At 41.2% G+C, this 20738-nt stretch overlaps 1 protein-coding gene across 7 annotated transcripts in view; it reads right to left on the minus strand.

Annotated features, from left to right (window-relative positions):
• Positions 1–20738, minus strand: part of Sphkap (SPHK1 interactor, AKAP domain containing) — a 134089-nt gene that overhangs the window by 21734 nt on the left and 91617 nt on the right. For all 7 annotated transcript variants that reach the window (XM_031368190.1, XM_031368191.1, XM_031368192.1 and 4 more), the window contains 4 exons: positions 13790–13849; positions 12699–12833; positions 5293–5548; positions 505–4282 (listed from right to left, as the gene is read on the minus strand). In XM_031368190.1, coding sequence (XP_031224050.1) covers positions 505–4282; positions 5293–5548; positions 12699–12833; positions 13790–13849 — 4229 coding nt within the window. The remainder of the gene's footprint in view (positions 1–504; positions 4283–5292; positions 5549–12698; positions 12834–13789; positions 13850–20738) is intronic.

Genomic DNA, 20738 nt, shown 5'->3' on the forward strand with positions numbered 1-20738 from the left:
TGAAGCATAGTTAAGCACCAACTATAGGGGTTACGTGACCCCTTTGGATGTGGGAATCAATTCACTTTACTTTTTGGTATTTGAATGACATACAATAAAAACATGGAATTTTGAGTCAAGAGTTATTATAGGTATATGAATAAAATTCCACAAGATGACCAGGGGGATTATTGATCTTGGATGTGGATGGAAGATCAGGCATTCTAAACAAAATAAAACAGCAGGCATATGAGGGGGCATGACCTATGTCTACAATTTCAGCAGGTGAGAAGAACAGGGACCATAGGAAAGATGGACTAAAACATCAGGGGATAAGGTGAGAGAAACATCTCTTGTTTTTTGCACATGTGCAGGGTGTTAGCATTGGTCATTTACTGCCTTGGGAATTTACTTTGTACACTGATAACACCCTTGTATTCCCTGCTAAAACGTAGACTAACCCTAAGCGAGATATAAACACTGATGAGCATGAGCCCTGTATTGGTTAAGAGGTGATCAACTTACCGGGAGCTTTGAGTGGTGTTCAGGGCTACGTCTTCACTTCTGGCCACATCTGGGATGATTTCTTCAGTTTGGTGGTGCCCTTCTGTTTCCTCTAGGGAGCCGCTTTGGGAAACGAAGGGTTCAGGTTCTTCAACGCACTCTTCTTTCTGATCTGTCTCTATCTGAATCAAAGGCACATCCCTTGAGCAAAGTGACAGCCTAGGGGTTTTGAGATCAACAGCATTGTGGCATGCAGAGGTTTCTCTTCTAGGATCAGAGCCACTGGGTTTTTTAACAGTGGCTGTTTTGCTTGGAGATGGCACTGGGGAATGACTGCCTTCAGTAACAGCATCCTTTCTCTGATATTCAACAGACTCCTCTACAAGCAGAGTTGGCCCCCTATGTCCTGTGCTGGTGGCTAATCTGTTGGCACACTTCTCTGCTTGCAAAGGAGAGCCGCCGGAAACAGGACCAGGACTGGCATTGGCTGCCTCGCCATCATCAGCAATGATTTTGTTCTTTCTCATGAGAGCCTCAATGGAGCTGGTCCATGTTTCATGAATTAGCATGTTTGTGATCTGGTCAGTCCCACTTCTGCGATACAAGCAGGAATCTGATTTGCAGAGGCCAGAGGAGGAGGCCCTACTGACTGGCTGGACATTTACAGAATCTTGAGGGCAGTTTTGGGCAAAGCCATCTAAGGAGTTGGCTTTGACAGGCGCATTGACTGTTAATCTGGAGCACGGGGACCTGCTGTCAGGCATAGATGACTGTCTGTAACACAGCGGGGATCGTACAGAAGGAGACAGCAAGCCCGTGGTCCAATCATGGCTGCTTCGTCTGGAGGAGGCGCCATCTTTGCTTTCTTTGGCAATGTCTCTCAGCATGTACCTATAGAACTCCTCTGTTATGCTCTCTGTGCTGGATTGCTTAGAGGGGCAGCTCGGTCTCACGTTGAGGTGGTCGTTTTTCTGGCAGGCCTGCTGCACTGCAGAGCTCAGGATACTGCTGGCATTTTTGCCTGCATAGTAATCCAGCAGCAACTCAAACCCTCTCCCTTCGTTTTCCATCTGTTTCACCATGAACCTGGAAAACTCATCGGTGATGCTCTCACAGCTGGACTGTTTGGAGACAGAGCTGGCCCTGCTAACTGGTTGGCTTAAGGTACTCATCAAACCCAGGCTGTTTACAAAGACCCCTGCTTCAGAGTCTTCCTCAGGAATGCTTTCACAGCTTGAGGCCTTCAGCCGGTTCCACCTATCGCCACCCAGAAGCCGATTCCGGGAACAACTCTGGCCTTGCCACACCCCATCCACCCCGGAGAACTCGGTGAGGTTCATGATCTTGGCTGCCACTTCATTTGCAAAAGTACTGACGGAATCAGGAATGTCTTCGAGGTTCACGGACTCATCCATGACTCTGTTCATCAGCTTCTCTTTCAGCTCCGGGTGCTCATCGGCTTTTCTCTTGATCTCACTGAGCCGAGGTGGCTTATGTTTCCTCACAGTGCTTCCAGCGCTTGAGTTTTCCTTCTTCCTCTTCAGGGATCGGCAGGATCCGTTAGGTGTGATCAAAAACTCGTTCCCTCTTTTCCAAGCGCAAAACCACGGCTGTTTGCCGTTAGAGTTGTCAAGGCAGATTGCTGCGATTTCGGTTGCCATGGAGACAACAGTCTCTGCCAATTCTTCCGCAAAGTCTGTGAGGCCATAGACCTCGGACTGCTTTGCCTCCTCCAGTGTAGGTTGAGCCGGAAGGGCCAGGTCATCCCCTAACAAGGATAGGTTACCTTGAGCTTCCTTGTTTAAGGGTGTGGTGCAGGTGTATTTCTCTTGGGTGTTTGGAAGAATGCAGTCTTCAGTTTCCTGGAAACCACTATGGCCCTCGCTTGCTGTTGTCAATTTTCCTACTTCTGTAGAGGCTCTTTGTTCATTGCTGTCATAACTTAGTATATTATGAGGGCTCCTGGTGTCTTCTCCCACAATTCCCTTCAGATATATTTCCTTGGGGAATGTCTTAGCAGTTGAACCAAGCATCCTATGACTGCATGAGAATTCAGATTGCAGCCTGGGGTTGTTGACCGGTTCTGGCTTTGCTCCACCCTTGTTGGACTTAGGAGATGCATCCTCTACAAGATCCCTGATGACAAGGCCAGTACTGTGTGCATTGCTAAGAGGGTGGTTGCTGGGGCACACTGAGGTTTTTACCCAGGCTTGACTAGCAGCCTGATCAAAGGACTGGCAGCCTAAGGGCTCTGTCCAACTGAAGGTCTCCTTAGAAAGGCCAGTGGGATGCTCACCAAGTGTTACCATGTGATTCATCTTTTTGAACGTGAAGCAGATCACATTGTGCAGCAGCTGGTTCACACTTTCCATTAAGGTGTTGAGAGTCCCACAGGGATTCCTCTCATCCGTGGGCTGAGCCGTTGTGGTTTTCTGGCGAAGTTCATCCACAGAATGCTTGAGGATGACATTGGATAAGGTGTGTGCCAGCTCATTCCTTCGGACACTTTCTGTGCACAGGGTCTGGGTTTTAGAACTGGTTTCTATGATTCTCTGGTTCACAGATTCCAAGAGCTCTCCAACGCTGCTGTAAGCATCTGGCCTTGCTAAAACCAGAGTAGCCTCCCTGAGTAGAGCCCCTGCAATGGCTTCCTTCCCCAGTTCTGTGCGCCTCTCTGTCACTAAACTTCCAGTGGAGGATATTGCTTCAGAAGCCCCAGATGTGGGCAAGAGGCCACTCGGAGCTACAGAACATGTCACCTCTTCTCTTTCACCTAGGCCACAGACGGCGACAGCACTTGCCACTTGTGTCATGCCACACAGAGCTGATGGGAAGGAGTAGTCGGTTGTAGAAGGTCCCGTGAATACCTGGGGCATTTGAGTTTGCTGTCTCCCATTGCCTCTCTGGGCATAGGTAGATACCAGGGATTCTTGTTCCGTGGTGAATCTTTCTGTGGCCTGTGGACTGGAAATGGTTCCAATCACAGTGGCTGCACAAGCCAATGCAACTTCTAGGGCACTCTGAGTGGGTCTGCTGGAACTGTCTGCAGAAAAGATGCCTGACGTTTCAACAGACACTTCCGTGTCAGGCCAGGAGGAGACCCTTGGCTCGGGGACTGTGTCACTGCCATCTGGGCTCTGCACAATGACAATTTTGGGGAGCTCATTCCAGGAACGAGGGACCACCATATCTTTTGTGCAACAGCCGCTGGGAAGCAGAGCTCGTCCCATAGAGAAACTGACTGCAGATTCCTGGGGGAGTGTGGGTTGCGACTGAGACAATCGGATGAAGGCATCTTGCATTACAGATTCTGCTAAGTTTGTGGCATACTCTCCTGTGGTGGCTTCTCCATTTTGAACGGGAGGAAGAGAGCTTGGAGTAGCATCATGGTCTCTGTGGTTGCTTCCCTGCTCAGTGAGTAGACCACATGAAGAAAGTACATCTTTCTTAACCATGGAGAGATAAGCATCCCTGGGGATGAACAGCATCTGAGATGTTTCTATTTCTCCTGTGATATTTTCGGGGTAAGAGTAGTTTGTGGTCGGCTGCTTGTTCTCCGGCACTTCACTTTTCAGGCGTGATGGCCTGGCTGAAGGATTGAGACTTTTCAAGGCTGTGTTCTCTGCTGTATTTTCCTTTGACCCTTCTGTTTTTGTTGGGGGCATACGGTGTTTTCTAATGTGTTTGTCCCCTAGAGCACAATGCAACTTTTCCTTGTGGTAATCCCATCCTTCCTGAGTTGCTTCCTTTGACTTTTTACTTTCCAAAACATTAGCTGACACAGTTATAGTTTCCAAACCTAGTGAAGGGAAATTGAGGAATGCGGTTACTTCTCTCTTGTAGCAAATTGTAATGGGCCCAAACTAACAATTACTTTCTAAATTTGCATCCACCTCAGGAGCTGTTGCCTCAGGTAAAGTGAGTCTTATAAGGATGGTGTATTTTGTTATGGAATGTTGTCCTATTAAATACCTTTCATGTGGTACACAAATGCTGGGGTTACAGTTGGGGAGCAGGGAGGTGTTTGTGGGTGAAGGATGGTTTGTCATCATTTTCCCCGGGAAAGTGATACAGGAGCTCGAATACTAGGGAAAGGAGGGAGGAAGGGCAGGGTTGTGGGGCTAGAAGAACTTCCGTAGGAGCCTTGTTGCAAAGCCTTGCACTGAACTTTGCAAAGGACCTGACTCAGCAACAACACAACACTTTGTGCAGTTTCCTTCTCTGTGGCTTAAGGTGGGAAGTGTAGCACTGAGTTCTCTCAACTGAGTCAATGGATGTAAATGACAGCTGAGTACTTTCTTGGGTCAGTCAGTGCCTTCTAATTGCACAGCTACCACTAACTCCAGGCACTTTTTGAAACTAGGGCTTAAAAGGGATTGGAGAGAAGTCTTAGGTCTCTCAACCTCAAGGAAAGTTCTGGGATTTGAATCCAAGCCAGTCCAACTTGATTCCAGTTGAGAATACTGACTTCTTTTTTGTTGGCAGTTTCAGAGAAACTCACTTTCCTCTTGGGAAGAGGCATTCTCTTGGTGGGTAGGAAGGTTTCCCTTTAGAGCACACAGATTCCCCTCAACATCCCTAAGGCATCATTTGGAGCCAGTATCCATCCAACCATTAAGCTGTCTTAAATGCATTAGTCAGAATGCTCACCAGTATTCTCTAATTATTATTGCCTCATCAAACTTCAGCAAGCAGAGACTGATGTGTCAGCCAAACTGGCATAGCTTGAAACTTTTCCTACCAGCGTCGTAGCATGGGGTGGGGTGAGTAATCTCGGGGGACACACTTGGTTTATCAGCAATGCCTTACCACTTCTGGAGTCTTCCACTTCTATTTCTTCCTCCAGATGCTCGGAGGCTGTAAGGAAATCTTCTTCAATTGAAGACAGGGAACAGTTCGTATCATCCTCCAGCTTCAACACGTTGGTCTCCAGGTGGAGCTGACGCTCCTGCACCACTTCCAGACCAATTAAGAACTTGTTGATCTCAAAGATGATGCAGTTGGTACTGTTTGGTCTGTTCCCTCTTGCACATTGGACCAAGCAGATATCTGGTAGCCAAGGGCACTGCAAGCAGATAGAAAAGAAGGTACTTTCTCAAAAATGACAGGAAAAGACAATGTTGGTGACCATTTTGTCACTCCAACCTCTTCTGTGAAAAGGAGAGGGGCTCCTAAAAATATCTGAAATATCTTCAAAGCTCCTGCTGGTAAACTCCTTTGTTTTGTTTTGTTTTATGTTTTTTTTTAAACCCATCATATGGGACATGTAGAAAGAAGCTTTACTTAAAAGAAAACAACTGGCTGTATCATATACTTGAGGTTTCTTTCATAAAAGCAAAAAAATAAAAAATAAACCTGTTCAAACTTGAATAGGCAAGGAAGTGTTTATTGGTGATTATTGTAATAACTGGAATGAACATAGAACTCAGACCTACACTGAATCAAAAAGCAATGAGGATTTTAGGCCATTTATGGTTGCTACTTGGCTTCACACAAGGGAAAAGTGAAAGGTTTTTTTTTTTTTTTTATCTTGGGGCCAATGGCCTATAGATAGTAGGTTACCATTTTCTCCTAGAGACTGGAGAGAGGGGCACTGGTTTTTAAGACATGGTTCTTGGTTCCTTGGATAAAACACTAGTGGGTTACAGCACTGGATAGAAGCTTTAAAAAGAGATTTACATGTCAAAGTGGAAAGAAGTCATAATAATATCTTTTGTAGGCTAAATATTCGGGGGGAGGGAGGTAGGCTAGGGTCTGGCATCAGAAAAAGGCTTTACTGAAGGCTTATAGAAGGGGTACTCAGGCTCAGAGGTGACTCTCTGGATTAAATGGAGACCATTCTCAGAATATTAACCTTTGCTATCTTGATAGTTGTTGACAAACCCTCTGTTGGTATTTTGGGTATGCAGTTAAGTATCTCTCAACTATATTCAGGTGTCACACTGGTGCTACCCTCACGAAAAAGGAGCCAACATGAAATATGAAGACATGCCAATGACACACAGAAAGCACAGTGTGACAAAGGGACTTGGATGACAGAGCAGGTAGACCTGATGATACCTTTTAGGCTTAGAGTTAATGGGCTTTATCTTTACTATCCACAATATGTTCATTAAAAGAGCAGCGCAAGTTTTCATTGCTATAGGGCAATAACTAGTAAGCCCCTCCAAAAGATTGTGCATAGTTCCCTGTGTGTGAGTGGGAGGGTGCATATGTATATGTATACATACAGGTATATGTACATATGCACTGGTGCTCATGTTATGAGCATGTGCATGTGGAAGATAGAGGTTGTTGTTGGGCCTCTCTCTCTCTCTCTCTCTCTCTCTCTCTCTCTGTCACCACCCCTTCTTTTTTGAGTCAGGGTCTTTCTCAAACCTGGACCTTTTCACTTTGGTTAGATGGGCTGGCAGTGAGATCCCAGGACCTATCCACTACCATGCTCACACCTCCCAGCAGGGGTTATAGGTGCACTGCTGAAACATTAGGCTTTTTCTTGGGTTCTGGGGATCTGAACTCAGGCCAGCCAGTTCCCACAACAAGCACTCTACCCACTGAGCCAATTCCCCAGTCCCCGTAGCTTTGTTTTATTAAAAATAATAGCAATAATGTATGAATTTACAGCAGATTTTAGAGGAACTATCTCGAAATGGAAATAAGATTTAATGGACATGAGAGAAATTGAATCCTTAAGTGGAATTAGAAATGTCTGGGAATAAATATTTTATTATCTGAGTGGTCACCTTTTAAAGATGACAGTTCAATTCTATACTCACCTGTGGCTGGCATTAATCATCTCTAATGCTAGTCAATTTGTGACTTAGAACCCTCAGTTCTGTAGCGTGCTCATAAGTAGGGAGCACAAGGTTATGTAAAAGGATGCTTGCACATAGACATCCAGAAGCCAATTCGTGAAGTAGTTTAACTTTCTTATCTGTATGTCATGCATGGACATTTGATCGGACATTGCAACTAGAGTCATTGTGAGGAAAATGATTTTATGAAGAAGTCAATGATGCCCATAAGGGTATAGGAACCCCTGCTGGGTGGGGATAGAGCTTGGCTATGCATATTTGTCATCCGAACTGGTTTTTCAAGAATGGTGGTGCACAGTCTTCCATTTCAAAGCATAGGGTGGGACTGGAAGTCTCAGCTTTTGCGGATGCTGCTTTGAAATCCACAGTTTCAGCCTTCAACCCAGACCCACTAAATCACAACATGCTTTCTCAAGAGACCTCTCAGAGGGTCCCACATAGACTTGGAGATGCACTGGTATGTTGCTTTTACTGAACCCGAAAACCTGTGATCTCTCCCAAGTGGTTCAAAACAATAACTCTCTCTCTCTTTTCTCTGAATTAATTTCCTTTCCTCTGAACTTTGACATAGCACACTAACCTAAAAGTTACCAGCCATTTTCTAATTGTTAGACAGAAAGTATACTATGAGATGCAAACAGGACAGTCACCCAGTGTATCGTAAAAAGGCAGCCTATAGTGTCTGTCAATGGTAGAGAGAATGATTAACTGGAACCATGGGGACTTCTCATAGTTCTGGGTCAAGATCATTTCTTATATGCTACTTAATATTATTAAATTAACTATGCAATGTAAATAGTAGCAGACACCCAAGAGATATTAACAAAGCAATATGAACCAGTAATACTTCAAGATAGATTTAAAGATTTTATTAACTGTGCATAATTACACAGCTTTGGAATTTCTAGGAAGAAAGTGGACACTTTTTTTAGTCAGTCTTTTAAAAAGTCAATAAAAATCAAAGAGTTGTAACTAAGTAAGGAAAAAAAACATAACCTATAATACAAGAGCATATTGCATAATTTCATAACACTTTACACAGTGGCTCTCAACATTCCTAATGCTGTGACTCTTTAATATAGTTCCTCATGGTGTGGTGACCTCAACCATAAAATTATTTTATTGCTACTTCAGAACTGTAATTTTGCTAGTGAATAGTGTAATTTTGCTATTTACATTATGGATCATAATGTAAATATCTGATATGCAGGATATCAGATATGTGACTCCCAAATGGGTCATGACCCACAGGTTAAGAACCAGTGTTTTCCAGGGTACTTTTCAAATTTTATCAATTCTAATGTGATATATATATATATACACATATATGTATATTATCACATTATGTATATAATCACATTATATATATATCAATGTGTGTATGTGTATATGCACATATATATGCACATGCATATACATATATACATATGTATGTGTGTGTGTGTGTGTGTGTGTGTGGTGTGTGTATGTGTACATGAAGCTAGTGATTCTGTGGCGCTGATAGAGACAAGAAAATACCAGCATAAAAAGCTAACCCTCCCTTTCAAGGGTGGGCAAATGGATACTGTAAGAGCCTGCATTGTGGTTTAGGTTTATCACACTCTAGATGTGTTTCTTTTCTTCCTGGTCTTCTGGTCCAAGCAAGAAATGCTCAGTCTCCACAGAAGACTCGTGTGACAAGTTTGACAAGCAGAGAGGCCACAGCCAGGCCTTTGCAGACTCATGTGTGCATGGTTAATTGCATCCTCATCTCACAGAACAACAACCACAGGCACAGACCTGACTGTTATATATGAGAAACTTCTCAATGCATCTACTTTTGTTGCCAGGTGTCCTGGTCATCTCTTCTTTTCAACTTGATACAAACTCGAGTCACCTGAGAATAGGGAATCCCACATGAACTGCCTGTGAGATTGACCTGTGTCCATAATTATGAGATTGTCTTGACTAATGACTGATGAGGGAGATCTAGCCCATTATGGGTGGCACCATGTCTGGTCAGGAGGACATGGCTGTATATAAAAGCTAACCAAGCATCAAGTGTGAGACCCTGAGTGGCATTCCTCTGTAGTTTCTGATTAATTTTCTGCCCTAATGTCCCTCAATGAGGTCTGCATATGCCCACACCTTAACCCTATCCTCCATAAGTTGCTTTTGGTCATGGTATTTATTGAGGCAACAGATATCAAACAGAAACAGAAAGTAACTAATTTTACTTAATATTTCATTTAACTATTGGCTGTTGAAATTTTTTTGTTCTTATTTTTCTTAGATGATCACCTTATATGTTCATTAGTGATTTGAGATGTATGCATGTGGACTGTTGGATTTGTACTAATATGTTTAATACTATGCATGGACAGTAAGGGTCCAGCCAATAGTTGTTAGTTCCACAAGAACAAAATGCTGAACTTGATCATTACCCCAGCATGGCCAAGTACTTAGCACTTAGTCAGCCATCAATGTATTGTTAGGCCATCCCTAAGGATGACTTATTTAGACTTCCTTGGCTAATCTAGCACACAATTTCTGCCAGTCATTACATCTTGTTTATGAATTAATAGACTACCAATTTTAATGGGAACAAAGTAGCCAATCACAGAGTGTCTATATAAAAGTAGGCACTTGCTACAATGGCCAAGATGGGGGTGCAGTGTTGATATTTCTTTGCTGACCTATCAAAACATGTGTTGTGGTATCTACAAAATGACTTAGAAGCTTTGAGAGCCCTGGGAGACTACAGACAGGTAACATGATGCAGGATAAGTGATGGAGAGTGTAATAAAAGAGATGGAAGTCATAGAACTCTCAGGCAAGCACTGATGGGTCATTGGGAAAAAGGTGTACAAACTGAACATTTTACTTGCTATATAACATAGAGCTCTCATGAGATTGGTTGGTCTCAAACTCTTAACCTCCAGTGGTCCTCTAATCCACCTTAGCCCCCCAGAGAGTTGGTACTGTAGTGGCACATGACCATGATTGACTTTGAGCATTCCTTACTATGTGATATTTAAAAAATTCTTTGTAACTCCACTCTCACAGAACTCACCAAGTCCTTCAGTGACTTGATGTGCCAGGGTGGGGTGATAGCCAGGGGGGACCTCTCCCTTCTCAGAGGGTAAGGGGATGGGGACCACCCTCTTCCATCAACCAAGGACATTAGGCATACATGTGGTATTCAGACACAATTGTGCAGGCAAAATACAAATGTACCTTATGTTGACCATAATTTACCCTTTTTTGTCCTCATCCTCTGTGAAGTAGGATTTTCTGCTTCCCTTACTATTGGAGAAATGCATACAGAGTTCATCATGAATCTTGCCTGGCCAGTCAGGCAAGTCCTCAAGCCATAGTGACCATTTAAAAACTGAATATATTCAAGGACAGACTTTGCTCCAGTTGTTGGGGAACCCAAATGAAGACCAAGCTGCACATTTACTACATATGTGTAGAGGATCTAGGCCCCACACAGGCTTGCTTGTTGGTGGTTGAATCTCTTTTGTTGCTTGCTTGTGGTCACATTCCCCTAACTGGGCCTCTTTGTCTGGCCTCAGTAGAAGAGGATGCGCCTAGTCCTTCAATGTGCCAACTTGATGTGCTAGGGTGGGGTAATACCCAGGGGGACCTCCTCCTTCTCAGAGGATAAAGGGATGGGGCTTGAAGGGGCTTTGTACAGGATTGATAATAGAACCTACAGAGAGAAAGCAGGAAAGAGACTATAAGAAAAATCTACGTCCTATCAACATGGTTCAAGTCCTCTCATATATTCTACTCCCTTTGTTTGCTTAGTTACATGAGACAATACATTCTCTATGTGCTTATGTCTATCTTCAGTCATGTTTAATTAAGAATCTTAACTAAGGTCAATCAGAGTCTACAAGGTTCAATTAAAGGCCAGGCACAATTAGTGTCAGTATCAATTATCATGGGGGCACAAGAAGGAAACTGGGATCTCCCAATACTACCTGCAACTGTCAATGTTATCTGCAGCTGAGCACATCAGTAAAAAGTGACCTAGTATAGTAAAGTAGATAGGAATAAAGCTTTCAGTATTTATTTAAAACTGTAGCATACAATTTATGCAGAATTCATGTAAAATTTATAGTAAACAAGCATTGTTATTGGTTTCAGAATCAAGACTATATAAGAATATATGGTTACTAAGCAGGAAAGCTTTTCCACTCATTGATTGATCACATCGTTTAAAAAGTAATTATGATAAACACGACAATTTTAATACAAAGCTTCTCATCTTAAAAGGGATATTTGAGAGAAAAATAGTTTTGATTTTTTTGTAGGATGATGAATTTTTTATAATTTTGTCCTCTTTCTAACAAAACGAAAATTCATTTTGAACAATGTACTTTTCACCAATTTCATTTCTCAAGTTGACGTTTCAAAGTAGAAATGAATTTATTCTGTTTCATAGATGGGTGAGCGCAGGCTTTGGAAGACGCAAATTCTTTTGCTTCAAATCCCAATTACTGATTCTTCAGGAATATTGCTTCTCTGGCTGACATACAAATTATTGTGTAGTATGGGCTTCTTGTTTTATTAATGAGAAGGGTTACACCAGCATGCAGATACACGGTCAAGCCAAGGGTTGGTAAAAGTGCTTCTTGTATACTCAGGTTTTGGCTTCCAGAACTAGTTGGGGGTTTCCTTTGTTATATTAAAGAGCTTCTCCATAGATAGAGAAAGGCCCTTTAATTGAATAGAAGCTCATTCCAGGGTATAGAGACAGAGAATATACATGCTCAGGATAGAAATATTTAGATATTTTATGTGTAAAATTTTTATCAGGTCATCATTGTTTTGCTGAATATAAAGGAAATTTCAAACTTGGAGACATTTTTCAATACCCACTTCTAAATTTAGATTCCTCACTAATGAAAAAATATTATAACTGCTATATAAATTAGAAAATTCTAATAGATGAGGTAGAGATCTGCACTAAGTCTCTGGAGTCAAAACTGAAAAAAAGGCTGGCTTTCTGGGCTCCTGGTATTTTGAAAATGACCAATTTAATGGGCAATAAATGCTCACAACTTTAATTTAGAACTGCAATCTGTACTATATATTATTATAGTATACTTTGTATGTACTTTTCTAATAAATTGATGGAAAAACTTTAAGTGCATTCTTCAAAGTGGTGTTGTGATATTTTTTTTATGATAGTAATGAAGAGGGTTGTATCAGAGTATTATAGTATTTTCATTCCTGCTTTATTTATAATGACTTTCTTTCTTATGGGATTTTACTCTATAGGCACACTTACTTTCAACCCTGAAAGCTACATGCTTATTATAATCTTAGCTAATTTGGTATTTCTTGAGAAGAAAATAAGCCCCAGAAGAATTATTTTATTAGGTGATATGAGAATAAAATGATATATACCTGTGAAACATCAAAATCTGCTTGGAGGTTTCCAGAGGCTAACCCACTGAGGAGGACTATTTCATTTTCTTTTGGCTGTTGGACATTCATGGAGTTGATGAGTCTTGGAAGGTCTGGTGAAACGTTGACCAGTTTCTATGGAATAAGAGTCTATGTTAGTTCAGAGTATTCCTTTATACTTCTAAAATAGCACTCCCAAACTATTCCATCTGCAAAAAAAAATTACGTTTTAGAATCTAGATATATAAGCTCCTTAGTCTATATCTCACTACAACATAACTTCCACACATAGGACTCAAGGACAGTTGTAGAAGAGGCAGGCAAAAGATTGTTAGAGGTAGAGGAACAAGAAGTTTACTATGAGATTATATCTCCTAGAAATGTCAGAGTAGCTACACCCATGAAGTATCACCATCAAGGCTGCCTAAACATGACCTGAACAAGGATGACAGCAATAAATATGATAATATAGAATGAGTCAAGCTCAGGAGATCTCAACCCTAGATAGAAGACTACAGGTAACTAAGAAATGCTGAAGACAGGAGAAATATCATCTCCGGGGAAAAGCACAGCTATCCAGTACCAAATGGCCAGCCCTGAAGCACACACACATGCACTCACGTCAAATGCTCACACCAGGGATCAACCTCAGATGAGATGGATGGAAGTTGGCTGTTATGAGGTGCAGAATGTTCAAGCCTATCATAAGGGTAAGACAATGGAGACACAGCTGAGAAGAGATCTGATCAAACGAATGGAAAGAGCAATCCCAAGGACCAGAGGAAAGGACTGGCTGCCTTCACTTGGTTATATGATACCTTGGAAAAGGCATGCCAGATTATGATGTGAACGTGGAGGAAGGGCCATGTTAGGATGCTGATGGCTGAGGGGAGATGTTTTCCTGAACAGTTCTGTATGCCTGGAAATGTGACTTTTAACCACATCATGGGGTAACAGCATGAAAAGCTGCAGGGCAAGGTCAGGGAAAAGGGCAGTGATGATGTCATCTATCCTAAGGCCATCGTAGAATCTACCTATCAGAGTCTACCCTTCCTCACAGTCTCCTGGAGAGCTCCAGGTCCAGCTCTTACCTGCTGCAGATTCTCTGTGATGCAGGCATCCTTGTTGACATCCAGGTTCACAAAGCAGACCTGAAAGAAAAAGCGAAAGACTCTACTGTGTGAAGAACCTATCCATCCTGTTATTGACAACATCAATATTTATAAAGAAAACATTCATTTTTCTCTTATTCAACAGAATCTCACAAAATTATTATTCCAAATTTTTATGTTTATAAAGTGCAAAAAATCATAAGAATTCTACAAGAAGGAAGACTGTAATAACTCAAACATGGAAGGAATTGTGGGGCAGCTCCCCACTAAGATGGTAATTAAACTAAAAAATAGTGTAAGGTTTTATAAATAGGAGTTGGAGTAGCTGAAAGATATTCACTAGACTATATAAAACTGGGTTATGTCTTCACTTTCCATGGAGAAAATAATATCCTAAACCTGCTGCTGAAAAGAGGTGATTAAAGAATATACCATTAGAAATTAATGGAAAGGTGTTATGGGAGCATATTGAGTTGTTAACATACCACTTTCTGGATATTTTTAAAATTTTTATATATGACAGGTTCTTTATCTCCTCTCCTCTCCTCTCCTCCTCCTCTTCCTTCTTCTTCTTCCTCTCTGTATCTCTCTGTGTCTCTCTGTGTCTTGGTATATGTGAGGATATGTGTGTTTTTTGGGGGGGGGTGGATGAGAGGTCGTAGGTCAGAGGACCACCTCAGGAATTGGTCCTCATCTTCCACTTTGAAACAAAGTCTGTTTTTTCAACTCTAGCTGTACCGGGGGTGTGGGGATTCTCCTGTTCTGCATGCAGTTTTGCCTTAAGGGTGCTGTGATTACAAATGTGTACTACTACATCCAGCTATAACTTGGTTTCTGAGGATTTTAATTCAAGCTTGTACCCACTGAGCCATTTTCCGAATACCTACATTTCAGATTTATTGATATTTTATTTACAAAAAGGACGTGTGTTTCCATATACATAATAAAATTGTTATTCTTTTTCTTCAAGCAAATTATCCCGATTGTGTGTGTATGTGTATGTGTGTGTAGGGGTGCACATATATGTGTGTATTGTATATATTAGGCTCTAAAAATCCTGACTTGATATCTTACCACAACAATACAGAAAGAATACGAGATATTCCATGCCAAATATAAACAGGTAATTGACATTTATTAGCAAAATTTCACATCGCAGCTCATAGTAGATGAATGACTTTATCTTTCTGTAACTGAACCCTATATTGGAGGTCAGATAATCACTATCCTAAATGCCTTTCGTTGGTCTCTGTTGTGCTTTTTCCTACTGTGATACTCAATAATGAGAGTTTTATGATGTACTGGAGCAAAGTACTGGCCGTTTTAAAGATGAGTGGAGAATCACCTCAAGTAGGTCAATGTCTTCAGTGCTGACTGTGTAGTATGAAAACCCTGAGTACCAATGGATATTGAGCCAATTTTTCCAAGGTCCAAATTCCAATTACTATGTGAATCCTCAAATTGTTCTAGATCATAAACCACTTCTGACTTCCATTTACTCTGCTTGCATTGCATTATCTGCACAGGGACACAGGTGCCATGGCTCCCAATTTCCCCGTCAGAGTGTCCTGAGGAAACAGAGCTTGAATCAAAATGAAGGAGCATCTCACAGCATTCTCTCTCCCTAATACCCATCAAGCTGTCTCAACAAGTACCTATTGTGGTACTGTGGTACAACAAGTAGCATAGGATGCTGTCATGCCAGCCCAGGAGGCTTAGGAAAGTCTCTTGTGTGGGATCAGAGCTGTAGTCATCTGCTGTATGCTCCAGCAGAACAGTAACCATGAGAGCTTCTGAAGCTTTCACTTATAGACTACTCTTCTTGTTGTCATTTGCTGCCATTGTTGTGTTGCTGTTGTTGTGGCCATTTCAATCCAAAATATAAAAGGGTTGGTTCAAAGAAACCCTGGCCTTGTACAGACTGATTAGTATTAGAAGGCTCTGTGTATCTTCAGGCATCTAATAAAGTCACACATATTACTAACATCCTGATGATGTGTTATAAAAATTATTTAAGCCTGACCCTGGAGTTCCACCCCATCATAGATCATTTAGTTTCTGGATCAAAGATACACACAACCTTTATATTTACAAGAAGCCTTAACCAGTACTAGAGCTGAGCAGATATCTACCCTTGATACTATTAGAATCCACTTTGCTATGGATAATCCTGAATTATTACTCACTATGTTTCATCTGGGCTGTTCTTAACTCCATCTAGCCAACCCTCAGGTCATGTTTTTATAGTTTACCTAATCCATGGGAGCTTCTCCTTCCTCCTCTACCACCACCACCACCACCACCACCACCACCTTCTTCTTCTTCTTCTTCTTCTTCTTCTTCTTCTTCTTCTTCTTCTTCTTCTTCTTCTTCTTCTTCTTCTTCTTCTTCTTCTTCTTCTTCTTCTCCTCCTCCTCCTCCTCCTCCTCCTCCTCCTTTTCTTCTTCTTTTTTATCTTCCTCCTCCTCCTCCTCCTTCTCCTCCTCCTTCTTCTCATGGTTGCCCTCCAACCCAAAGCCCAGGAAACCTAAACCCCACCAATGTCTCTTCTGCCCAGGTATGAGCTGTTGGCATCATTATTTACTAATCAGAAATAACTTGAGGGCAAGATGACACAGTATCACTTCATTCTACGAGCAGATTCTCTGGTCTCTGGGACAACCAGGTCTTGGGAGCCTAATATTAGTATTAGAATACAAGCAGCAGCAGACCAACCCACTACAATTATGTTCTGTATTTTACATATTCAAATATTTAAATCAAGTAATTAAGAATAAAATAATTGAAGAATTTTAACAAATATAAGACCTCATTCATGTCTTCTTATTTAATATAACCATTCTATGATTTTGTTCCTCTGATATAGTGAAAATTCTGAGTATCTTTTAACCCTTTAGAGGAATTGAATGAAAGAGGAAATCAAAATTTCTCGCTACACATGTTGCACCACAAGTGCCAAGAGAGAGACTTAGGAGCTAGATTTTGCTGATTCCCTACTTGATAATTAGAAGTTTGCAATGGAAACTTTTGGTAAGGAGAAGATAAAATAAATCTCTGTGGAGGGTATTGTTAGACTAGTGCTGTGTGGGTAAATCATAAAATTTGAGGGATTTTGTGCTCTGGTTCTGCAGATTAAAGAACATTTTGTGGTGGTGATATGGTGGGGGACTGGGGCTGCAGGAGCTAGCAGCTAGTGGACATCAAAGCTTAAGTTCTGTGCTGGCCCATCTCTTTATCTGAACAGATGTCGTAGAGTTCTCAACAAGATACCTGTGTGAGGAAGTCCAAGTATGCCAAATGAACCCAGGAAAGAGCTCGGGAAAGCTGGATGTGTTAACAGAATTTCTGTTTCCTCCTTCAGAAACAGGAACAGGAAACAGGCCAGAGTAGGATGCTGAACTCCCTGCCCTTAGATTTTTCAGGCCATTCTGAGCAGTATGGAATATAGCAATGGAAACGGAACTCCAGTACCCTGAAAGAGTGTTCTGAACTGCAGAGTCCTCTTCCAAGCTAATGTGAATGAATGAATGAATGAATGAATGAATGAATGAAATGGAACTCCTGTCTCAGGTGGTACACATGCCACAGGAGACAGATACTGCACTTGGTCATCTCTCCTGGTTTAAGTGGTGATTTAAGGGGTCTCAACCGAAGTGTTTTGTGACAATGACAGAAAGAAACTGTAGAGGTCCTGCAGGAGAATTAACTGGAGGGGCATCGGCTCAGCAACTGACAATGATATAAAGGACTTAGAGGAATGTTCCCTTTCTGCATACGAGCATTGGCTAAAGGCGCAGACAAGAAAAACAAAAGTAGAATGTTGAGAACAATGATTGGTAATGAGGAGAGGCTAGAGGTGGTGATGTTTTCCTTGGAACTCAAGCTCCTTTCTCTGCATATAAAATGCATTTGTTCACCTCTGTGCAGGCACTTGCTTTCATCTGCTTCTTGTACTTGACTGAAGCAGATGGAAGCACATCATCCCAAGGGAGCTCAGACACTCCCCACCCAGCATGCTTAGCAACGCCACCTCTGTGGTTGACTCTCATCGTTGCATTCACATGCAGCTCCTGTGTCTCTTAGCTTGTTCTCATGTATATGTTGGTGCAAGAATAAATGTCAGCAAGAAAATGATCTCTTCAATAATTTAAACTAACATTATATATATATGTGTATATATAATGAATGTTCATAGACAATATGCTATTTTCTCTGTTTTATAGTGTGAATTATTTATCCAGGTAATCTCAATTTGAGTGTGTGTGTGTGTGTGTGTGTGTGTGTGTGTGTGTGTCTGTCTGTCTTCTGTGCAATGAAAATCTGAGGTGAGAAAGAGTTTGGCATTAAGATCTACTCAAACAATGTAAGTATAAAATAAATTTAGTTGAACTACAGATCACAGCCACTTGTGTGAGATAAAGGACAAATGAAGTCAGACAAAACCAGCAATGTGGTGTAAGATTAAAAACAAGTTTGAACTTCGAATTTAATTGAGAGCACATAAGAAGAATTGGTGATTGCTGTCAGTGTTAAGTCTATATTGCATGTGGGCAGTTTTCGGTTGCTGTGCATTAATTCCAGCTAACATTTTAGACTATCCAGACAGCCAAATGCAGCAGTAAGGAGAGACCACTCTGCTGCTTACCCATCATGAGCAGTCACGGGCAGAAGGCTAGATGACACCAGGGATTTTAGCCAGGGGGGAATCTTTGATTTTAATGTTTCCACGTCTCTTGAAGTCAGCTAAAACCTTTTATTCTTACAGAGATATTTCCTATGAAAAGTTCCTTAAAAGCAGGATGTCAAATTGCCTTTAAAATTTAGACATTTGAATGCTGTTTATGGCCAAACATATACTTAGGGTTTATTTTTGAAGAAAACTAGCTCCTTTCAGCCGCTTGGAACAATGCAGCCATCTGCCCATGGAAGCTATGACAAGATCCCTTAATTTGACAGTATCAAAATGCTGAGCACTACAATGCTTTAAAAAAAAAATAAAATAAAAAACAAAAAAAAAAAAACCTGTCTTCTTCTTCCTGCTGGAAAAGAGTTCTCTGCTCGATGCTGGACCCTGGGCTTAATTTATCTTCTCAAAATGTGACATTCTCTGTGATTAGCAGTTTGGGTTGATGACACTAAATGGAAAACTCTTCCATCGGTGTTGGCATGGTATCATGTTGTCAGCCGTTCTAGAACGCACTTGACTCTTGGGGATGGTATTGCATTTGTATGCATTTACTGCTTCCAAATAATTGCAGCAATCACACAAAATGCAAGTTGTATTTACACTCAGGGCTGTCAGGCTTCTCTGCTTCTTCTTACTGTCAATATTTTAAAAATACATTTGAAATGGTTTTTTTTTTTTTTGGAAGAGCTTTTTGAGCAGTTTGTGATGAGGCACAGTAGAAATATAGATCATTGTAAAAAAAAAAATAGATGTTTTAACTAACCATACATAAAATGAACTTTACTGGTAGCTTAAAAATACTTTTTGCCGGGCGGTGGTGGTGCACGCCTTTAATCCCTGCACTTGGGAGGCAGAGACAGGTGGATTTCTGAGTTCGAGGCCAGCCTGGTCTACAGAGTGAGTTCCAGGACAGCCAGGGCTACACAGAGAAACCTTGTCTTGAAAAACCAAAAAGAAAAAAAAAATACTTTTTAACATGGTTCTAGGTGATTATTTGGGATCAATCTGCTTGAAAAATTTTCTGTGTGCATATACAAAGGGTAAGAGGGTGGGGGCATGGCTTAGTGAGTAAGAGTACTTGCTATGTAAACATGAATACCCAAGTTCAAATCCCTAGTATCTACCTACAAAAATGCCGGGCATGAATGCCTGTCTCTACAACCCCGAAATTGGAGAGAAGAGATGGGAAGATCCTGAGAGCTTTCTGGTAAGCCAACCTAGCCGAAATGATGAGGTCAGTTCATTGAAGAACCCAGTCTTATAGCATTGAGGTAGACAGCAGTCTAGGAAGGCACAAAATATCTTCCTTTGGCTTTGATTCATTCTCAGAAGAAATAGTCAATCAACAGTCAAATGTCATCTTCACACATTCCTTCCACAGCCGTAAACAACTACACAGCTATTTTACATCTTCTATAGAGTTGCCTATCCTGCACATTTAATGTAACAATATGTATAATATGTAGTTTTATTATGACTGGCTAACATAATGTTTTTAAGTTCAACTCTACCAAGTCTTTATTAGACTTCACTGCAAAATAATATTTTATTGTGTGGAAGTAGACATTTTACATGTCTAATTTTTAAATTTTGTTTCTTTTCTAGGAAATACTTAACTTTTTCAAAACGTTCTGAGTAAGAATTTAAGAAACATAAGATGATCTTTGACTGTACTCTGGCATCATCATCTTGGCTGCGAGATTCTTGGTACCTCTTTCGATTGGTCTTAGCAAAGGATACCCAGAGATGATGTATCCATAGCTTAAGGTTTTAATTTGAGCTTGGCCTTTTGTTTGACTTTGCAAATATTTATTATCTTGCTAGGTTGTGTGACACATGCATATTTAACCTCTAATAGGATCCCAACTGTTCCCAGAGTGGCCATAACATGCCTCATCACTTGCTCCCATATTAGGAATTGTGTGCTTGTAGATATTTTCTGAGTTGATTTCTGTAAGTGATGGAGCTGAGCTATAATTATGGTCTAAAGTAGCAGGAGCTAGAGGAAATTGAATGTATTCGAAACTAAGCCAGCCAGGGAAGGCAAATGCTGTCAAAATGGAGCAAGGAGAGAGACGAGCTGCAAGGAGGTTTTTTCTTCTATGAAAAACAGAATCTGAATACAGGTTTTTAAAATATATATTGGGCTTACTATTCCTTGATTACCTTACAATTCTTTCCTTCCTTCCTTCCTTCCTTCCTTCCTTCCTTCCTTCCTTCCTTCCTTTCTTTCTTTCTTTC

The sequence above is a fragment of the Mastomys coucha genome, unplaced genomic scaffold, assembly GCF_008632895.1.
Source record: "Mastomys coucha isolate ucsf_1 unplaced genomic scaffold, UCSF_Mcou_1 pScaffold14, whole genome shotgun sequence".
In the NCBI taxonomy this organism is placed as follows: domain Eukaryota; kingdom Metazoa; phylum Chordata; class Mammalia; order Rodentia; family Muridae; genus Mastomys; species Mastomys coucha.